At 41.4% G+C, this 21,238-nt stretch overlaps 1 protein-coding gene across 1 annotated transcript in view; it reads right to left on the bottom strand.

Moving 5' to 3' along the window:
• LOC122559429 (synapsin-3-like) overlaps window positions 1-21,238 on the bottom strand; it is a 265,554-nt gene that overhangs the window by 20,537 nt on the left and 223,779 nt on the right. Inside the window, exons 8-10 of the mRNA XM_043708876.1 lie at window positions 14,667-14,809; window positions 12,656-12,730; window positions 10,185-10,287 (exon numbers count right to left, since the gene is read on the bottom strand). Coding sequence (XP_043564811.1) covers window positions 10,185-10,287; window positions 12,656-12,730; window positions 14,667-14,809 — 321 coding nt within the window. The remainder of the gene's footprint in view (window positions 1-10,184; window positions 10,288-12,655; window positions 12,731-14,666; window positions 14,810-21,238) is intronic.

Genomic DNA, 21,238 nt, shown 5'->3' with positions numbered 1-21,238 from the left:
GCAGCTCATTCCCTACTTGCACCACCCTCTGCATGAAAATGTTGCCCCTCAGGTCCATTTTGAAGCTTTCCAAACTCACCTTAAGCCTATGCCCTCTAGTTTTGGACTCTCCGATCCTGGGAAAAAGAACTTGAGTCTTCACCCTATCTATGTCCCTCATGATTTGATAAATCTCTATATGGTCACCCCTCAGCCTCTGATGCTCCAGGGAAAAAAGCACCAACCAATTCAGTCTCTCCCTATAATTCAATCTTCCAATACCTGCAACATCCTTGCAAATCTTTTCTGAACCCTTTCAAGTTTAACAATATCTCTCCTATAATGGTGAGTCCAGTGTAGTGAAAGGATGCTTGTTGAACTGGAAACCTGTGACTAGTGGAGTGCCTCGGGGTCAGTGCTGGGCCCTTTGCTTTTTGTAACCTATATCAATTATTTGGATGAGAATGTACAATGCATGATTAGTATGTTTGCAGATGACACTAAAATAGGCTGTGTTGTGGACAATAAGGAAGGTTATCAGAAATTGCAGCAGGATCTTAATCAGCTAGGGAAGTGGGCTGAGAAATAGCAAATGGAGTTTAATATAATAAGTGGAGGTCTTGCATTTTGGAAAGTCAAAATAAGGCAGGAGTTTCATGGTGAATGGTAGGGCATTAAGGAATTCAGGTCCATGGTTCGCAGGTCGCAGGTAGACAGGGCAATGAAGGTGGCTTTTGGCACAAGTGCCTTCATCAGTCAGGGCATGGAGTATAGAAGCTGAAGTTATGTTGCAGTTGTACAGAACACTGGTGAGGCTGCACTTGGAGTATTGTCTTCAGTTTTGGTCACCTTGATGTTATTAAACTGGAAAGAGTTCAGAAGAAATTTACAAGGATGTTGCCTGGTCTGAGTTATAGGAAGAGGTTGAAGAAGCTAAGATATTTCTTCTTTAGAGCGTAGGAGACTGTGGGGGAACTTATAGAGGTGTATAAGATCATGAGCGGCATGGATAGGGTGAATGCACTCAGTCTTTTTCCGGGGGTTGGGGAATCCTGGACTAGAGGGCACCAGTTTAAGGTCAGAGGGTAAAGAATAGAAGGGAACCTGAGGGGCAACCTTTTTACTCAGGGAATGAGCTGCCAGTGGAAATGGTTGAGGTGGGTACATTAACAACATTTAAAAGGCATTTGGACAAATACATGGATGGGAAAGGTTTAGAAGGATATGGGTCAAGTGTAGGAAAATGGGGTTAGCATGGACAGACATTTTGGTCAACATGGACCACTTTGGACCAAAGGGCCTGTCTTTGTGTTGTGGGACTTTATGACTCTAAATGAACTGTATTCTAAAAGTGGCCACACCAATGAGCTGTATTGCTGCAACATGACCTCGTAACTCTGATGTTTAATGCACTGACTAATGAAAGCAAGAACACCGAATGCCTTCTTTACCACCGTGTCTACCTACGACTTCACTTTCAAGGAACTATGAACCTGCACCCTAGTTCCTTCTGTTGAACAACACTCCTCAGTGCCATATCGTGAATTGCATTAGTCCTGCCTTAGTTTACCTTACTAAAATGCAACACCTCACATTTATCTAAATTAAACTCTATCTGCCACATTTTGGCCCATTGGCCCATCTGATCAAGGTCCTATTGCACTCTGAGATAACCTTTTTCCCTGTCCACTATACCACCAAATTTGGTGTTATCTGCAAACTTACTAACCATACCTCCTATAGATATATCCAAATAATTTATATAAATGATGAAAAGCAGTGAACCCAGCACTGATCAATAACTATTTTATCATCCATATATGGATAATCTCACAGACTGGTATAAGTCAATTGATGGATGGTGCAACCAGGTATGTCTAGATCTGAGACATCTAAAACTTTCCCGAAAGAGAGGTATACACACACAATATTCCATTGATGGAAGAACTCAATCAAGTTTGCAGGAGACAAATTCTCATCTACTCTGGACACCAAACATGGATACTGGTCAGTAGCCAAGGTAATCAAGAAGTCATTACCTTCAGAGCACCATTTGGAAGATATTGTTCCAGAGGCTACCAGTTAGTTTATTGGTCAGTCAGGATGTGTTCCAGCAACATACGGACAGAATTACAGAAAATGGACACATACACATTGCTTTTGCTTAATATTGCAATATCATCAGCAAAGAAGTGTATGATTGGAACTTTCACTCACTGATACAAGTATCTCAGCAAGAAGGGCTCATTGTCAACAACAAGAAGTGCCAGGTTAATGCAAGGTCAGATCATTTTTTGGCTTTGTACAAATTGTGCTGACCCATGTTAAGTTGAACACGCAAGACAACTGTTGACCCCACAACACAAAAATCACCTCCAAAAATGCCTTGAATTCTTCAACTTCTTGGCACGATACTTTACTTGAAAAGTTTGGAATGTATCATCATTCAGAGAACTCCTATGTATTTATGGAAGTAGGGCCATTGACATATGTTTTAATCTCTCAAACAAGCACTGTCTGCAGTAAACTGTATCCTACAGCACAACCTAAGGAAGAAGACAATCTTGGGAATTGATATTTTGTAGAAAGGGCATGTGTTATGCACAATAGTACACCAATTGGATTTGATCCAAAGGTCTAATATGAGGGCAATCCAATTATTCCAACAGAGTGTAAAGCACTTGCTTTAATATTCAGTATCACAAGGTTCCATAAGTATGTTGTGTTTCGAAAACAATTCACTGTGAAAATGATCACAAACCATTGAAACTAATTTGCAGCCTTGTACTGACAAGTGTACCACCTAGACAACAGTGACTGCTGTTATAAGCACAGGGTTATGACTTTGACATCTGTGACAAAATTAGTACCAAAATGGTCATGTCAGCCTCACTGAGCAGACTGCCAAACACAAACAAGAATGCAGACACCCCACTGGATCTACATCAAAGGACAGGATGTGCTCAAAACTGAACGGCACTGTACGTTTTGGTCAGTGTAAACGTGACCAGCCTTCAATTGGAAACAACTCACCGGCTGCAGCTGAAGGCATTGTGGAGGATTATCATTGAAGGTCAGCATGGTCGAACCCTGTTGTGGCACTGTGGTAATGTCCCTATCCTTGGACTGGGAGGTCCAGGTTCAAGTCCTACATGCGTAACATCACTGAACAGGTTGATTAGAACAATAGATTAAATAAAAATTTGTGGGTAGCATGGCCAAGCAGTCCAAGGTGTTGGATTAAGGCTCAGGGTTGAATTTCACTGCTACCACATGATCTGGGCGCTTGTCATGCTGAACCTTTATGTAGGCAAGTCCTTTTAAGTAACACACACAAAATGCCATCTGTTTGGGCCTTCTTGTGGTGCAGTGGTACTGTCCCTATAACTGGACCGAGAGACTCAGGTTGAAGTCCCACCTGCTCCAGAGGTATATAATAACATCTCTGAACAGATTCATTTTTTAAAAATCTGTACCATTATTACAACAATCATAACGTGGTCTGACACACTCAGATGCAGTTGGCCTTTGAGATGAGCTCAAGTTTCGAAGAGGTATTATTTTCAAAGGAAAACAATTTCTTCACCAGGGCATTTTGTTGTAACTACACAGAGGGCATATGGGCATAGAATAAACAGGATAACAAGCATGTGATATGGTCTACTGGCCAGGGACCAACAGTGATTTTGAAAAGTTGGCCAGGATACGTTAAGGAATGCCAGATTCACCAGCTGTAGCAGCAATCACCTGTATAAGATATCAATTGTCCCATTGCCCAAAATTGCCACTGATCTCTGCTGGGAGACAAACTTCATCGTAATCACTGATCACAAATTGTTCCTACAAATTTCTAATGATCAGACATCAGGTAATGTACCTTGCAAATGTGTCCAAGGCAGGCACAGGGAATGCAGCACTCAGCCTGTTTAGCACATTCAAAGACATAATTTCTGACAATAGGCAACAGTATAGAATCATAGAAACTCTACAGTGTGGAAACAGGCCCTTCGGCCCAACAAGTCCACACTGACCCACTGAAGAGTATCCCACCCACCCCATTCCCCTATTACTCTACATTTACCCCTAGAGCAGAGAGAAAGTGAGGACTGCAGATGCTGGAGAGTCAGAGTCGAAAAGTGAGGCACTGGAATAACAGTAGGTGAGGCAGCATCCAAGGAGCAGGGGAATTGATGTTTTGGGCATAAACCCTTCCTGATAAAGGGCATATGTCAGATATATCGACTCTCCTGCTCCTCAGATGCTGCCTGACCGGCTGTGCTTTTCCAGCAACACACTTTTCGACTCTACAGTATAGGGCAGGCCTTTCAGAGAGGTCTTTCCAAATAAGGTGTGAACCAAGAGACATTCTCATCTCATTATCTCACATCACATGGTCTCACTGAACAAATAGTTTGGCCTATTAAATATCTCACCATGAAACATAGGACAACGAAACAAGACATCTGTATTGCCGTGTTACACATTCGAGTTACACCTCTGGATACACCTTATTCCATCTGAGATGATGTTTGGAAGGTAAGTGAGAGTAATCTTGCCAAGCCACCACCTTACAAATTCTCAGAGATGTACATTTTAACAAATAAAGGAGGATAAAGGTAGTGCATGACCAGCATGCAGCTACAGAATTACCTCAACTACAAATAGGACAAAAGGCCTGAATCACATACCTCGACAGCAGGAACATGGTCACCCCCGCAGAGGTTTTCAAAATGTGAAACCAGGTCTTAATCATTTACAGCACCTAATAAAGTCCCGTTGAGGAAGGACAGAAGCGAGATTAGGGAAGTTTACAATATACTAATTGTGCACAAAGAACACATCCAAACAACGACAGAGACTTAGAATACCAGACAATAATCAACACACTGACAACAGGTCTGCAGGCCAAGAACAGCCAAAGGCAAAATCCACATTTCCAAGTATATTACACATAACAAGATCTGGAACAGTCATCAAATTGTTGAAACGATGTATGGACTCTTTAAAAAGAAGTCATCCACTACCACCCTCCTTCACCTTGGTGAGCTCATTCTCAGTTTGAAAAAAGAATAAAGAACAAAGAAAATTTACAGCCCAGGAACAGGCCCTTTGGCCCTCCATACCTGAGCTGATCCAAATCCACTGTCTAAACTTTTGGCCCAATTCCTAAGCATCTGTATCCCTCTGCTCCTCACCTAGTCATGCATCTATTCAGATGCACCTAAAATGAAACGACCATGCCTGCCTCTACTACCTCTGCTGGCAACGCGTTCCATGCACCTACCACCCTCTGTGTAAAATACTTTCCGCATGTATCCCCCTTAAACTTTTCACATCTCACCTTGAATGCGTGACCTCTCGTTATTGAATCCCTGACCCTGGGAAAAAGCTTATCTCTATCCACCCTGTCTATACCCTTCATGATTTTCTTAGACCCCAATCAGGTCCCCTCTCCATCTCCTTTTTCGATTGAAAACAATCCTAACCTACTCAACCTCTCTACATAACTAGTACCTTCCATACCAGGCAACATCCTCGTAAACCTTCTCTGCACCCTTTCCAAAGCGTCCACATCCTTTTGGTAATGTTGCGACCAGAACTGCACACAGTATTCCAAATGCAGCTGAACCAAAATCTTGGATAATTTAAAAATGACCTGCCAGCTCTTATATTCAAAACCCCGTTCGATGAAGGCATGCATACCATATGCCTTCGCTGCTCACCAACTTTTCCCAAGGCTCTTCCATTTACAGTATAGTTCACTGTAGAATTAGACTTCCCAAAATGCATCACCTCACATTTGCCTGGATTGAACTCCATCTGCCACTTCTCTGTCCAACTCTCCAGTCTATCTGTATTCTCCTGTTTTCTTTGACAGTGCCCTATGCTTTCTGCTACTCCACCAGTCTTTGTGTTGTCTACAAACTTACTGATCAGACCAACAGTGCCCTCTTCCAGATCATTTATGTATATCACAAACAACAGTGGCCCCAACACTGATCCCTGTGGAACACCACTGGTCACCGTTCTCCATTTTGAGAAACTCCCTTAAACTACTACTCTCTGTCTCCTGTTGCTCAACCAGTTCTTTACCCATCTAACCAAAACACCCTGCACACCACGTGACTTCACTTTCTCAATTAGTTTACCATGGGGAACCTTATCAAATGCCTTACTAAAGTCCATGTATATGACATCTACAGCCCTTCATCTATCAACTTGGTCACTTCCTCAAAGAACTCTATTAAGTTAGTAAGGCACAATCTCCCCTGCACAAAACCATGTTGCCTATCTCTGATAAGCCCATTCTTTTCCAGATATAAATGGTGTTTATCCCTCAGTACTTTCTCCAGCAACGATCCCACCACTGACATCAGGCTCACTGGTCTGTAGTTACCTGGAATATCCCTACTACCCTTCTTGTACAGGGGGACAACATGAGCAACCTTCCAGTCCTCTGGCACTTCACCTGTGTTTAAGGATGCAACAAAAGATATCTGTCAGGGCCCCCAGCTATTTCCTCTCTTGCCTCCCTCAGCAACTGGGATAGATCCCAACTGGTCCTGGGGATTTATCCACCTTAATATCCTTTAGCCAACCCTACGCATTTTCCCTCTTTATATCAATGTGATCCAGAGTAAACAAACTTCTATCCCTAATCTCAACATTCATCATGTCCCTCTTCTCAGTGAACACTGATGCAAAGTAATCATTGAGAATCTCACCCATTTTCTCAGGTTCAACACACAACCTTTCTTATCCTTTAGTGGACCAATCCTTTCTCTAGCTACCCTCTTGCTTCTTATATATGAATAAAAAGCCATGGATTCTCCTTAATTCTGCTTGCCAAAGTTATTTCATGACCCCTTTTAGCCTGCTTGATACCTTGTTTAAGATTGGTCCTACTCTCCCGATATTCATCCAAGGTCCATTCTGTTTTTAGCTGCCTGGACCTTATGCATGCTTCCCTTTTCCTCTTGGTCCGTTGCACAATTTCTCTTGTCATTCACAGTTTATAAATCTTGCCTTTCCTATCCCTTGTTTTCAAAACTTCTCCTTTAATTCATCTGATGTTCCCTGAGTCAAAGATATGGCTATGGGTATCCACATAGGTCCCTGCTTTGCCTGTCTCATTGTGGGGGTATGTGAAACATGCTTTGTTCCAGTCTGACTTGCCCCCATCATCCACAACTCTCTCTTTATTACATCAACAATGTCATTGGTGCTGCTTCCAGATCTTGTCCCAAATTGGAAAAATTAATCAGCTTTGTTGTCAATTTCCATCCTTCTCTCAGCTTCACCTGAGCCATCTTTGCCTCTTCCCTCCCATTCCTGACTTCACTGTTTCTGATTCTAGAGAAAGGCTGTCCACCAATATCTACTGCAAACACACTGACTCCACAGTTACCTTGGTTATTCTTCCTCACAACCCATTTTCTACAAAGATTCCATTCCATTCTCCAACTCTGTCACATCTGAATTTGCAGGTGGTGATGTTCCTATATATCTGCCACCCTTGTCTGAGATGGATAGACCCAGAACACAACCTAGGTAGTGTTCCCAGGTTTTGTAGATACTGTTGAGAGGAGTCTTGGTCATTCCATTTCATTCCTTTCTTTAGGCTTTGTATCAGTTTGATACAACTGAATGGCTTACCAGGGCAGTGTGGGTATTGCCGTGGGTCTGGAGTTACAGGTGGCCAGAGCAAGAGAGGATGGCAGATTTCTTTTGCCAATGAATTGGTTTATATGGAGAAAAACAATGGTTACATGGCTGTCATTAGACTTGTTTTAATTACCGCATTTTATTTAATGCAAATTTCACCACCTTCCACAATACGATTCAACCTGTTGTACCCATAGCCTGCCTTTGGGCTCCGGATTATTACTATGGTGACATTACCCTTTTGCCACTGCTTCCCCTTTCTGCTGCATCACATTTGTGGAGGATGGATAGCCACAAAAAAGAAAGCTATTTAACTGGTTGACTTCTAAAACTCAATATCCTGGACTTGAACTTAGCAGCCCAATCCATTTGGAGAGTGTAGCCTTCTCTGTGTATCTTTATGTTCACTCGCATCAATATTATAGCATTGACTCCCACCTCCCACTTCTGATATTTCAATGGCTGTGGGCAGCAAACCAACAGAGAGACAGTCAGTACACCCCCAGATCTTTCTATCCATTTGTAAAACATGTGTCCAGCCACATGCACTTCAAAAACATTTCACAGGCATATTACAGAAGTAGCACCACAAGTACAAGAAGTCAAAATAAATGGCACACCTACAGAAGAAATGCCAAACCTTTACATTATATATTGTGTCTGTTTCCAGCAGACCTCATTTTGAGGCTGTTACTATTAGAACAAATGTTTCTTACACACAGAAATACAAAAGTAAGTTACCTTTGAACCAGATTGTTGTATTATATATTATATAATGGGAAATCTGAACATACAAGTCTTTTTCTTAGTTCTTCCCCTGCTTCAAACAACCACTGGAGGCAATTTTGGGAAACAATTGTGATTGTTACAATTGTCCCCAACTGAGCTCAGCTGCCACATAATACTCCCAACAATGTGAATAGAAGAACTGAGGTGCAAGGGTAAGAGGTTCATCATTTGAGTTGTTTGCTAATCCGACCATGAGAGGGCAGAAGAGCACTACTGTTTCCAGTGGAGTCCAACTGTGATCACCACTGATTTGTTGTCCACATACTCTGTCCAGCAGGTTTACACCATCCTATGAGCAGATGTTGGTTTAATCTGGCACCCAACTTACTGGTGAAGAACATCACAGCCAAAAGCAATTCTGTCCTCATTTGACATCCATATGGATGTAAGGAGCTAACTACATTCAACAGTTTTATGCAGGAATGAAAGCAAGCATGAGATATAAGCTGCCAGTGCTAAGATGCTAATGTGGTTACAGGGAAAATGATGTAGTGTAAATATCTGATGCAAAGCTAGGTAGTCAGGATGAATGCAAATATAATATTCAAGCATATTAAAGTACTTACAAAAAGCAATCAATGAAGAAAGGGTGTAATACAGTTTAAGGACTGCTGGACTATATCGAATGAGTCCTGCAGAAGGGCAAAAGCTACAGAATAAAATAATCTTGCACACATTCTTAATATACAAGGTCAAATCATCAGTCAGCACTTTTCTAGACACTCAATTAAGCCAATGGTTGATAATTTACTGCATTAAGTGGTAAGAAAGTAGAATGAAGAGGGAGAGCGTGAGGGAACGGGAGAATTACTCTAAGGGAAGATTTCAATAGAAACTAGAAAACTCAATTGCTTTAAAACAGAGTTATAAATGTATTATATAACAATTTTAAACTCCAGTATGCCACAGAAACCACAAGAGGTAGCGCTCACTTCGGATTGGGGTTTCCAGATACTCAGTGGGGTGCTCGACGGTTTTAGCTCACAGGCTGTTACAGTGTAAGAAATCAACTGGTTCCCATGTTGGGTGGGAGTTGGTGATTCATAGCAGCCCAGAATATATTTTCATATGCCTCTGGACTCCAACAATAAAAAATGTTTCCTGTAATGTTTGTGCATAGCTTCCAGTCACCCTTTTAATGATGGCTGCTTAACCAGCTCACCAACCGATCCAAACAGGCAGAGCCAGCAACAAATTTCCAGCTAAGATCCTGGGGAGGTCACAGAACCCACAGAAGTATTCCTGGAATAAGACTTCTGCCTGCTTGAAACAATCATTGTTTTGTTCAGCCTCTTTTTTGGCAGGGGGGGAGAATGGGGGTTAGGATAGCACAGCACACTAGTCTTTCAGTGGACTTAATTAAAATTGGACTCTAAAGCAACACAAAATCAAATGGAAAACATGAATCACTCCACAATTGGAATAGTAAAATCACAATTAAATAAAATCAGAAATAGGTTATGAATGGTGATGAACTGTTATATTCTATTAATAAACAATGTAGCATCATTTGTGGTTTATGAGAAATAAACCATTTGTACCTACTATAACTTATAATTGTATCCACATGCAGTCAAACTTAAAATGGCTATTACTTTTTGGTAAATGCTCCTTTGGTTCAATTAGCTGCATATGAAATAATTAATCTCCAACTAGATGAACCCACACAAGATGAAAAACTCTCATATTAAAGTCAATATTCACATTGTAAAAAGTGCATCATAAATTGGCACAAGGACCATTCGACTAACCTCAATGATATAATCTTTCCCATCTTTCCCATGTACAGCTTTTACTGCACAGATGTCCAGGCCACCAAACATCTCCGAACAGGCATCCACCCACATTCGATAGCTGCGAGAGAGTTTCCATTTCAATATCAGTCGAGTGAGATCCAGAGTTTGTGCCTTAATGCATCATGCAGTGCCCCAGGTATATAACATCTCAGCAATGTAACACTTAGAGGAAACTGAAACTAGTCAAATATGTTCCTCATACAGGAAATGTTGGTACCCTTTCTGGCCTGTTGTTGTTCCTTCAAACTAACAGTTTGGGACCAGGCATTTTGTGTTGCGTCTCCCTGCTGTTTTAAAATGGATGATGAACTGTGGGTGATAGTCTTGAGATACCAGCACAGGAAGACAAAATGTTATAATGCCTCTATGCATGTTACTATACAACACTCCTATTTTCACATTCAGATAGGAATACAGGAAAATTTCAAGTCAAAAATCAAAGGATTGATTTTCCACAAATCCCTTAAGTGTTAACGAGCCTCCATGATCACTAAACTGCTGGTTCAACTTGCATTTGGTGTAAGATGCAAATATGGTGAAGGAGCTGAAGCTTGTACTAGATAATAACAGGGTTTTTTAAGGGATTGACTGGCACTTAAACTGCCTGCTCCCATTAAGGAGACTGTATGTATTTTAGTAGCTAGCATATGATCTAATGTCTTCTCTCAACAGGGATCAGCAGATTGTGAGCAAACTCTCGTTGTAACAGATGATTTCATGAACTACTTATCATGTTTTGCCCTTACACTTGCTGCTAAAGATTTGAAGAGGCTTTTCGAAACACATTGGAGAGAATTTCTGGGATACTTTAAAGCATCACTAACATTCAATCCATGCCTATTCCAGAGATTCTTTGACTATTTCACCTAAAACAAGGAAATGCAATGCTAACTCTACCTTGTTGGGAACTTTACAGGAATAACTAGGACAAAGGGGTTTTTGCCCGAAACATCGATTTTCCTGCTCCTTGGATGCTGCCTGACCTGCTGTGCTTTTCCAGCACCACTCTAACCTTGACTCTGATCTCCAGCGTCTGCAGTACCCATTTCTGCCTAAAGACATTCTTTGACCAATAGCATCCTGTTAGCAATAGCCCTTGCTCTGGAGGAGGAGATGAGGGCAGAAAACCAGAAATCAATCCTGTTATGGTCCTGTTACACCAGAAATTGTAAGAACCTGGGTGCTCTCAAACACTGAACCATTCTGAAACATGGCATGGAATTTCACTCAGCCTTCTCCCACATTTAATATGAGTGGATAAGTGGAAGCCACACATAATCCTCCAGTAAATTACTTTCTAATCCAGTTTAAATACTATACCTGCCCTTTTCTACTACAGAATCCGGGCAAATTAAAATTCTGGTCATTATCATCAAGAAACAAAATGCACACTTAGAGCAGACAGGTGTGTTTTATGATTAGTTTTATCATTTAGTATCTGATTTTTCCCCATCACCAAACTAACCCTCCAAATGATTTAATGTGCTGTCAAGAGTCAGCTGGATTAATTTGACAGTCTCCTTGGGCCTAAATAAAGCTGTCAGCGTCTGTATCATTTCTATCTCTAAGAGACTGTTTCCAGGCATTAGGCTGTGCTTCCACATTAATTTCCATCAAATCTGCCAAAAGTATTACACAACTGATCTCTTGACTTTATGTTATAGTTGCAGTGTTCCAAGTGGGAGCAGGAGGAAGGACTCACCTTAGGGAACTATGGTGGTACCGGGGCCTTGTACAAAATATTTACACTGTTACTAAAGGCAATAGCATCATTGTAAGTTGTAAGTCACATTGATTTTAAATGCCAGGTTAGAGATTTCCAACATAAAGATAAAAGGTCATCAACCCAAAACATTAACTTTGTTTTTTTTCTCTACAGGAAGCGCCTGGGTATTTTTAGTAATTGCCAGTCTTGTAAAAGAATGCGTCGTTAGAGATCAGGAGGCTCCCAAAGAAAATTGGTTGTGAGAGCAATTTTTATTCTTTTTCAGAATGAGAGTAACATTTTCCAGTTGTCTGTTTCTTTGTGCAGCCTTCCCCATCTACATTATGATTCTTTGATTTGTAAGTAATTCTAATTGTGCTTGGGTAGTGTAGTTTTCTATAGGGCTATGCTATTAAAATGCCTTATAATTGTGAAGATTTGCAGGGTAAAAAAGCAGGGGATAGAACGAGAAAATACAACACCATTGGAAGAACCTTTCCTGGCTAACCCTGGGATTTAATAATTATTGATACACTCTCAAAATAAGTGACAACTTTTGTCCCAGTGAAGAGACCAGTTAGCCCAGTGAGAATATGTGAAATAAATAATGGAGATTTCACTATTTAAACTTTCCATTCCAGTACTTCCTTAACTTCACTGCTGAATCTGCTGCTGGAAAGCTGTGTCCCCTGATCTTGGTTCGTGTGGTCTAAATGCTTACCGTTCCGTCATGGCCACTTGTTCCAGCATGGCAGAGCCAGTATTTGCTTTCCAGTTCCCTGAAATTGAAGTCCTCCTGAAAGACAGAAGAACAAAATATTGCAGAAACCACTTTACAGAAGCAGAAGGAAAACAGCTCCAGATATTTGGTTAAATAACAGATGTACTTCCCTTAGTTGTCTACACAAACATTTGCGGGTAGTACAGTGGCAGGAACTGCTCATGGTGAGTCACTGGGAACAAACAGCAACCAGCCGGGAGTGAGGAGTTGCACATGTGCAGCTCCCCAGAGGGTGAGGTGCCCTAAGAGTTCTGTAGAAGACGCAGATCATGAATTTGTTGGGGTGAAGCACAGAAAAAGGCTGATGGACAGATGCATAGAAAGATTCGGTGTATAACAGATCTTCCACAGCCTTACAATTCTGGTGGAGGAAACCATTAATCAAACTAATCAATTTAACTGAATGGCATTCCCCCCACCACCATGAAGAAATCAGTTCTTGTAACATTTTCTTTAAAATGCGTCAGAACCAACACCAATTAAATATAAATGAAAAGAAATAACACTTCAAATCAAAAGATAACTTTCATTTTAAATAGTTGTTAAAACAAAATACATCTTACACAACCATTCACGTCACTCCATGTGGTGCTACATTGCTGTGCAATTTCACAAGATCCTGTTCTTTATTCAAGCAAGGTAGGTCTGGAGACCTTTCCAAGAAGAATTTTCACTTTTGAGTTATCACAGGTACAAACTATCATCAGCAACTATAGCACCAAAATTACCACATAATTGAATTCTTTCTGCCTAAAAGGGTTGAATAAGAGCAGAAAATGGAAGAAATACCCAGGAGCTTTAATAGCATCCACAGGGAATGAAACAGAGCTAACATTTCAGGTCAATAAAGCCTGTTTGTCTCTCCACAGATGATGCCAGAACCTGCTGAGCATTTTCAGCATTTTGTTTTTACATCAGATCTCCTATGACCACATTTCTTTTGCTTTTGTACTTAAAGAGTGGCACATGTTGTCTGATTTGTGGTTGATTAGCTAGACAGTGTGTTTTGCTTTTAAATTCCTACTGAAAACTCTGAATAGAGACTGGAACAATGCATGAATATTTCATTTCCAGGCAGGATTTCCTGCATCAAAATTGATACAAGTTGTGACTGGCACAGAGGCTCAAAGCAGGTGCACACTGTAATTCAAAAGTGCCCAGAGTTAATGACAATCTCAGACATGGACAGATTTTCCTGATACAGAGGGCCCTGTTTCTAAACATTCCCACAATTCTGTGACATTTTGAGAACTTCCTGAAAACAACAATTTTTAAACAGTTGACCAGGTGGATACCTGAATTATTTGCATTTGAGATGCCTTTGGTTTTCTACTGAGATATGTAAACTTTGCAGAGAGCAATTTAGCCATAATGGATTAAAGGAATTATAACCCTGAAAATCTAGGTATGTATGAAATTAATTTCTTTCACCTTTGCTCTCTGGTGTCAGAAACATTCAGATTTGCAAACCCATTCTCTATTCAACAAATCTTTTCTTTTTGGCACTGGGTGGGTATCTGCTGAACTTCCCTGTAAGAAGGTTGGATTTAAATTCTGTTTTGCTACTTGTAACTGGTAAAGTTTAACCAAGATAAAATAACTGAAATGAGGTTAAGATCATTTTGGCTGTTTTGAAACTTTACAGTATCTTTCTCTAAAAAATTGGGTGATGATAGGACAGTTAATAGACATGAGGGCTGTCTTTGTGACAAATGGATGAGTGCAGCTCTAATAACACTCAAGAAGCTTGATATCATCCAAGACATAACAATCTGCTTGGCACCACATCCACAACCATCCACTCCCTCCACCACTAAAGCTCAGTAGCAACAGTCTGTACTATCGACACACAAATTTAACAGTATTAAACATCCATACATCAAAACACTAATACAATTATGAAATTCACTATGGTGGATGATGGTTACAGAAACAAAATGCTAATATTTACATGTAAGCTTTATAATTATTTCCGATCTTCTGAATTCTGATGTCATACTTGGAGTCAATGTAAGGTTCAGTGGTTGCATAAGTTTTTGCAAGGGCCACAACACTGGCGATATCCTGAAAATCATAATGATTTTCAACTTTTACCTGCAAGAGACAAGCCGAGGCCAGTGAGAGAAAGAGTAAGAAGTCAAAAGAGTTAGAAGCATTATTATTAAACCATCCAAAACATCTGAAAAGCATTTTCATTAAGAATACAACCAATATGTGTGCCACCATTCCCCATTCCCCTGATCCACTGAGCTCTGTCACATCCTCACTGACTCAATTTAATTTTCTCCAAATGATAATGTCTGAAGTGGTGAATGAAAGCAAACAGCAGAGTTTAGGTCAAGGAACACACAGACTCCAGTGTCATGTTTCTCTCAGTATCTTGATCAATATCACCCCCAGAGATTATCATCATTGTTAGTGAGGAAGAAATTGCTGTTCTCCTCTGTAACATCGTCTTCCTTCTCTTTAACTTTTCTCTGCTTCCCTGTACTGTGATTGATCCGTTGGAAGAGGCAGCTCAAACTAAAAATGAATGAGTGTTACACCCTTAGGATAAAGACAGAAAAGTGTGATAACGTCTGGTTATGCGCTGCTTCAGTGTTGCCATGGTAATTATTTTAGTGTACGCCCACAGAACTGCTGCTGGCACTATCCTCTCATCTTGCTAACCTTCCAAAGCTACACTAGAATGCTTCATTCTTAGCACTCTGTCCTGGTCATCTTACTCTCAGTTCTCTACTGGAATGTCCTGACAGTTGCCTGCTTTAATGAACAACTTTCAACTTTGACAATACTGAATGAAGACGAACACTTGAGAAGTGTCTCCTAGGTGGCAGCACACAACTGATGCAATTGATCAACTGGTATCACATTGTTCAATGGGAGAGATGGCTTCCAAGATTTTTCATGCAAATAATTCTTGTTGGTACTGATGGAAGTACACATATGTTGCAATTTCCCCTTCCTGAGGAGGTGGGAATAATGGTGAATGTGATGAGCTAATCAGGCAAGAGTCCAAAAATCAGTTTCTCGTTGTCAAGACAAACTTTCACAATTAGTTTCTCCCTCCTTAGATGATGTTCTTCTCATTGAATGGCAAGAAGCCGATTTGCATTTTATTAATTACACAACTCACTGGAAGTAATTTCCCATTCTCAATTAATTTCTGGGATACGGGAATGCTTCAGAAACTTGGCTGCATAAACCAAACTGTCAACTTTACTCTTGAGCCTCAAATTCATGTGTATATATATCTTTTGTTATCACTGTTATATAAGCTATTAGGACTTGAAAGGATTCATTGATATCATGATGTAAGATCCAGACATAAAGGGCTATTCCTGGAAGAGTTGTTAGAAATCTTTGCTTGTTACCACTGCTGTGCGAAAATGACTCAGTTAGTGTAATGTGAACTTTTAGCTGACGTCTGAAGATTTCATTGAGTTGTACAACATAAGATGGTGGCAGTGACAGATGTCTCAAGTAACGTGCTAGCAGTTGTGATAGGTAAAGAAATCTTCAGATTGTTAAGACCATCATTGTTTTTTCTTTATTTTTCTCATTTTTGGTTTGGCCCTGTGAACTGAAGTTGAGAATCAAACCCTGAACAGCAGTTGGTTTTAAAAATAAAGACACAACAAACAAATGGGTAATGCATATGGGTGTTGGCCTGGAAAGGTTGTTGCTAGTTAATTATTGTTCTAAGAACACTGCAGATGCTTACCGACTGGTAGGTGGTCGGATGTTGCACTGGTCATTCGAGTAGAGGTCAGTGCTGGCCAGCTAACCATAGAAAATGTTGAAAAAGGAAAAGGAATCCCAGATTGAACTGATTTTGACTTTCTTTTTGGGCAGACGCCAGGTAGATGTCATATACATGGACTTTAGTAAGGCATTTGATAAGGTTCCCCATGGTAAACTAATGGAGAAAGTGAAGTCACAGGGTGTGCAGGGTTTTCTAGCTAGGTGAATAAAGAACTGCTAGAGCAACAGGGGACAGAAAGTAGTTGAAGAGAGTTTCTCAAAATGGAGAAAGGTGACCAGTGGCTGGGGCCACTGTTGTTTGTGATATACATAAATGATCTGCAAGAGGGCATTGGTGGCCTGATCAGTAAGTTTGCAGAGGACACGAAGATTGTGGAGTAGCAGAAAGCATAGGGGACTATCAATGAATACAGGAGAATGTAGATGGACTGGAGAGTTGAGCGGAGAAGTGCGGATAGAGTTCAATCCAGACAAATGTGAGCTGACGCATTTTGGGAAGTCTAATTCTAGAGCAAACTACACTGTAAACAGAAGAGCCTTGGGAAAAGTTGATGAGCAGAGGGATCTGGGAGTTCAAGTCCATTGTACCCTGAAGGTGGCTGCACAGGTAGATAGAGTAGTCAAGAAGGCATATGGTATGCTTGCCTTCATTGGACAGGGTATTGAGTATAAGAACTGGCAGGTCATGTTAAAACTGTACAAGACTTTGGTTCGGCCGCATTTAGAATACTGTGTACAGTTCTGATCACCACATTACCAAAAGGATGTGGATGCTTTGGAGAGAGTGCAGAGAAGGTTTACAAGGATGCTGCCTGGTATGGAAGGTGTTTGCTATGAAGAGAGGTTGAGTAGGTTAAGATTGTTTTCAATCGAAAAAGGAGATGCAGAGAGGACCTGATTGGGGTCTAAAAAATCATGAAGGGTGGATAATCGAGATAAACTTTTTTCCTAGGGTGAAGGATTCAATAATGAGAGGTCACACGTTCAAGGTGAGAGGAGAAAAGTTTAAGGGGGATACACACGGAAAGTACTTTACACAAAGGGTGGTAGATGCCTGGAACACGTTGCCAGCAGGGGTGGAGGTGGCAGGCACGGTAGATTCATTTAAGGCGCATGTGGACAGATGTATAAGTAGTGGGGAGCAGAGGGATACAGATGTTTAGGAATCGAGCAATAGGTTTAGACAGTGGATTTAGATCGGCATAGGCTTCGAGGGCCAAAGGGCCTGTTCCTGGGCTGTAAATTTTCTCTGTCCTACACGGGAGCTGCTGGATTGGAAAGCAATGTTTGAGTTTTCCTCTCTATAGTTTTATATTCAGTTAAAGAATTGTTGAATGTTCTGAAAAAAAAAATCCCAGTTTATATGAAGTTACTGAATACTTCATGGAGTCTTCTGGAAGCAGTTTGCATTGACTAGTGACTTTGGAATTGAAGCAAGATAAAAGTATCCTTTGTGCCGATAATAAAACACATTACTCGAAGATTCTATAAGGCCCTGGTACTGTAAGATACATAGCAATCTCTTGTTAGTCATCAGGCACAACTTAAAAATGAGTTCACGTTATAGCTTCCAATGCATCTCTTCATAGCATTGGCATCAAGGAAATACATTCAACAACTCTACTTAGCTCCTCCCATGAATCGTCTTTTGTATCTTGATGGATAAGGGCTCTTGTGGTGCAGTAGTGTCCCTACCTCTGAGCCTGGAAGCTTGGGTTCAGGTCGCACTTGCTCCAGAAACATGCCATAACAAGGTTGATTAAAAATATCTATATCCTGATGGGGAGGCCTACCTTACACTGTCAGTTAACCCTTTTGTTTGAACTGTCTTTAGCAAACCCTCTGAATGGTTCTTAGCTTCACTTTTGCTGTAACTTCTACAATTACAGTAGGTGCCTCCAATGGAGATTAAATCAGGATGTATCCTTGGACCACTGCTCCATCTGGAGAATAACTACACACCCTTCAGCTTCACAGGTGACACTTTAATGGATGGGGCAGGCAGCAGTTTTTCTCTTGGAACAGCACTTCAGTGCAGAATGCAAGCAGGCCATCTGTAACCAAAATAATCACTTTCATGCAGAAGGCAAAAAAGTAGCATGAGACAGTAGAGAACAGTGAAGTCATTGTGAGGGGGCTATAAAGCACAGTGGTGCATCAAAGTCTGACATGGCGCATGTGCCTGCAGTTTATGTGGCTAAAACACTGCAGTTTAGTGAAGAGCAAGACGATGTGTGAAAGGAAGAGAGTGATGGCGATGCACTCAGTAAGGTGTGGGTGAACTCTACACAGTAAGGGGATACCACCACAGTCTGTTTGGGTGTTGGGGCTATTTAGAATCAGGGTATTGGCCACAGTCCAATTGGCCACAGTTAGTCCAATGCAAGTCAGCGATTGTACCACAGTCAGTCCTGTGAGTCAAGCAAAACCAGTCTGGTCCTTGTTAATTAGTCAGTTAGTCAGAATCATCTTGAAAATTCTGTCTGAGGGATGTGCCAGGCTCACCATCACGGTGGCAATTGAAGATCATTCAGTGGATCTAGTGGGACAGGAAAGAGTCTGAATTATCCTGAAGTCATGATCACTCTTGAGGAGAAAGTGAGGTCTGCAGATGCTGGAGATCAGAGCTGGAAATGTGTTGCTGGTAGTGGGACAGGAAAGAGTCTGAATTATCCTGAAGTCATGATCACTCTTGCCCTAGCCTGGGAAAGCTGCAACGTTGATTTTCCTGCTCCTCGGATGCTGCCCGAACTGCTGGTCTTTTCCAGCACCACTCTAATCCAGAATCTGGTTTCCAGCATCTGCAGTCATTGTTTTTACCCCAAAGTTGCAAGGGCAGCAAAGGCACAGAACCTCAATGGTCAGGGCTCTAAAATGGAGACACTGATGGTCACGTAAAGGAGATCTAAAGAAGTGAGGTGAGGGTGTTGCAGGTGATGGAGGAGGAATAGTCACCGTGGCAGCAGGGATCACAAAACAAAGTCGTAAAGAGTGGGGAGAGGGTATCAAGTGTCACAATAGCAAAGACTGCAACAAATGCAAATTCTAAAGCTTACCATATTGATCTGCAAACTAACTATGCCATAAGGTTTCGATATTGAGAAAGCAGCATCCAAAGTGATTGAGTTATTGGGAAAGGAACGGAGTGCAGAGTTGGAACATGAATCCACCTAAAGGCTACTCCAGTAATCAGGAGTTCAGGGATTAATCAATATTAAATACCTACCTTTCAATTCCCACTCAATCATCATGTTAATGTTCCTCATACCTCATCCATCCTAGCAAATCTGGTATAATGCTGGACATACAGACCTTGTAAGCTGTTAGTATCAAAAAGTGTGGCACTGGGAAAGTGCAGCAAGTTAGGCAGCATCCGAGAAGTAGGAGAATTGACATCTGATGAAGGGCTTATGCCCGAAACGTCAATTCTCCTACTCCTCGGATGCTGTCTAACCTGCTGCACTTTTCCAGTGTCACATTTTATGACTTTGATCTCCAGCATCTGCAGTCCTCACTTTCTCCTAGCCCTTGTAAGTAGTTAGCCTGGCCACAGTTATTTCCAAACCTCTCAACTCAGAAACCCTGAGTTTGAAACTGAATTTGACTTATTGTTGAGGGGGGGTCAGTCAGCCTAACTACCTGCTGTCTCATCTGTTCTGGTTTTCCTTGGAGAGGGAGGAGGTGATGTCCACAGGCATGCTCAAATCCATGCAGGATGTCACTGATGCGCTCTTCACCAAAGCACAAAAGTATCTTTCTTTACTCTTTGACCCAGAGAATTGCGCAGGGAGGGTATTAGGAATCTCAGCCATTCCTGGTTTCTTGAAGATTTAGGGTGAAACTTTACATCCACATCACTATGAGAGTGCCATATTATGAACCAGCAGTCTTCATCAACAGAAAAGATTGTTTGAATTGTTTGTGACTGCAACAGCTGGATAATGCAAAGCTCTGCTAGAAATCCAGGGATCTGAACATGACTCTTGCATCCTGGATCTCTCACATGTGCCAACTTCTAGCAAAGCCCTGTTCAAGCATGGTTGCTGGGTGACAAGGAATATCCCCTCTACACCCGACAGACGTCATCCCGAAGAAATCCTCAACTGCTGCGGAAGAGATATTATATACTGTCTGCACTTTGACTGCAGCCTTTGTAGAACTGAAGATATGTTTCAGTGCCCAGACCAGTCAGCTGATGGCACGCAGTATACTCTAGACAAGGTGCCACACAAACATCTGGAATTAAAAGGTGGCTGCATGGCAACTATGCAACCAATGTCAATTGTCATATAGACCCATATATTGTCTATGAAGTTCTGAGGGTAGGCAGGGAGAACCCTTTTCCCATAGCAGAGAGGTCAATAAACAGGAGGCACAGCTTTAAAATAAGGAGCAGGAGATCTAGAGGGGATTTAAGGAAGGAATTTTTCATCCAGAGAGTTGAGAGTATCTGGAACTCACCGCCTAAAAGAGTAATGGGGTGGTAACCCTCAGGACATTTAAGAACTGTTTGGATGACCACTTGAAATGTTATAGCATTCAAGGCAATGGGCCAAGTGCTGGAAAATGGCATTAGAATAGATTGAATGTTTAGTGACTGGCGTGGATATTGTGAGCTGAAAGCCCTTGACTCTGTGACACTGCATCATGGTGGTGTGCTGCACCCAACACTTCCTCAGTTGCCAAAAGCAGGGGGTCAGGGGGGAGGAGATGCAGGCGTGAGAGCAAACCTCCTCAGGAAGATGATGGGGTGTGCCC

Source organism: Chiloscyllium plagiosum, chromosome 19 (genome assembly GCF_004010195.1).
Source record: "Chiloscyllium plagiosum isolate BGI_BamShark_2017 chromosome 19, ASM401019v2, whole genome shotgun sequence".
Lineage (NCBI taxonomy): Eukaryota > Metazoa > Chordata > Chondrichthyes > Orectolobiformes > Hemiscylliidae > Chiloscyllium > Chiloscyllium plagiosum.
Note: the sequence above shows the minus strand (reverse complement) of the source record. Positions and strands in the feature narration are given on the sequence as shown.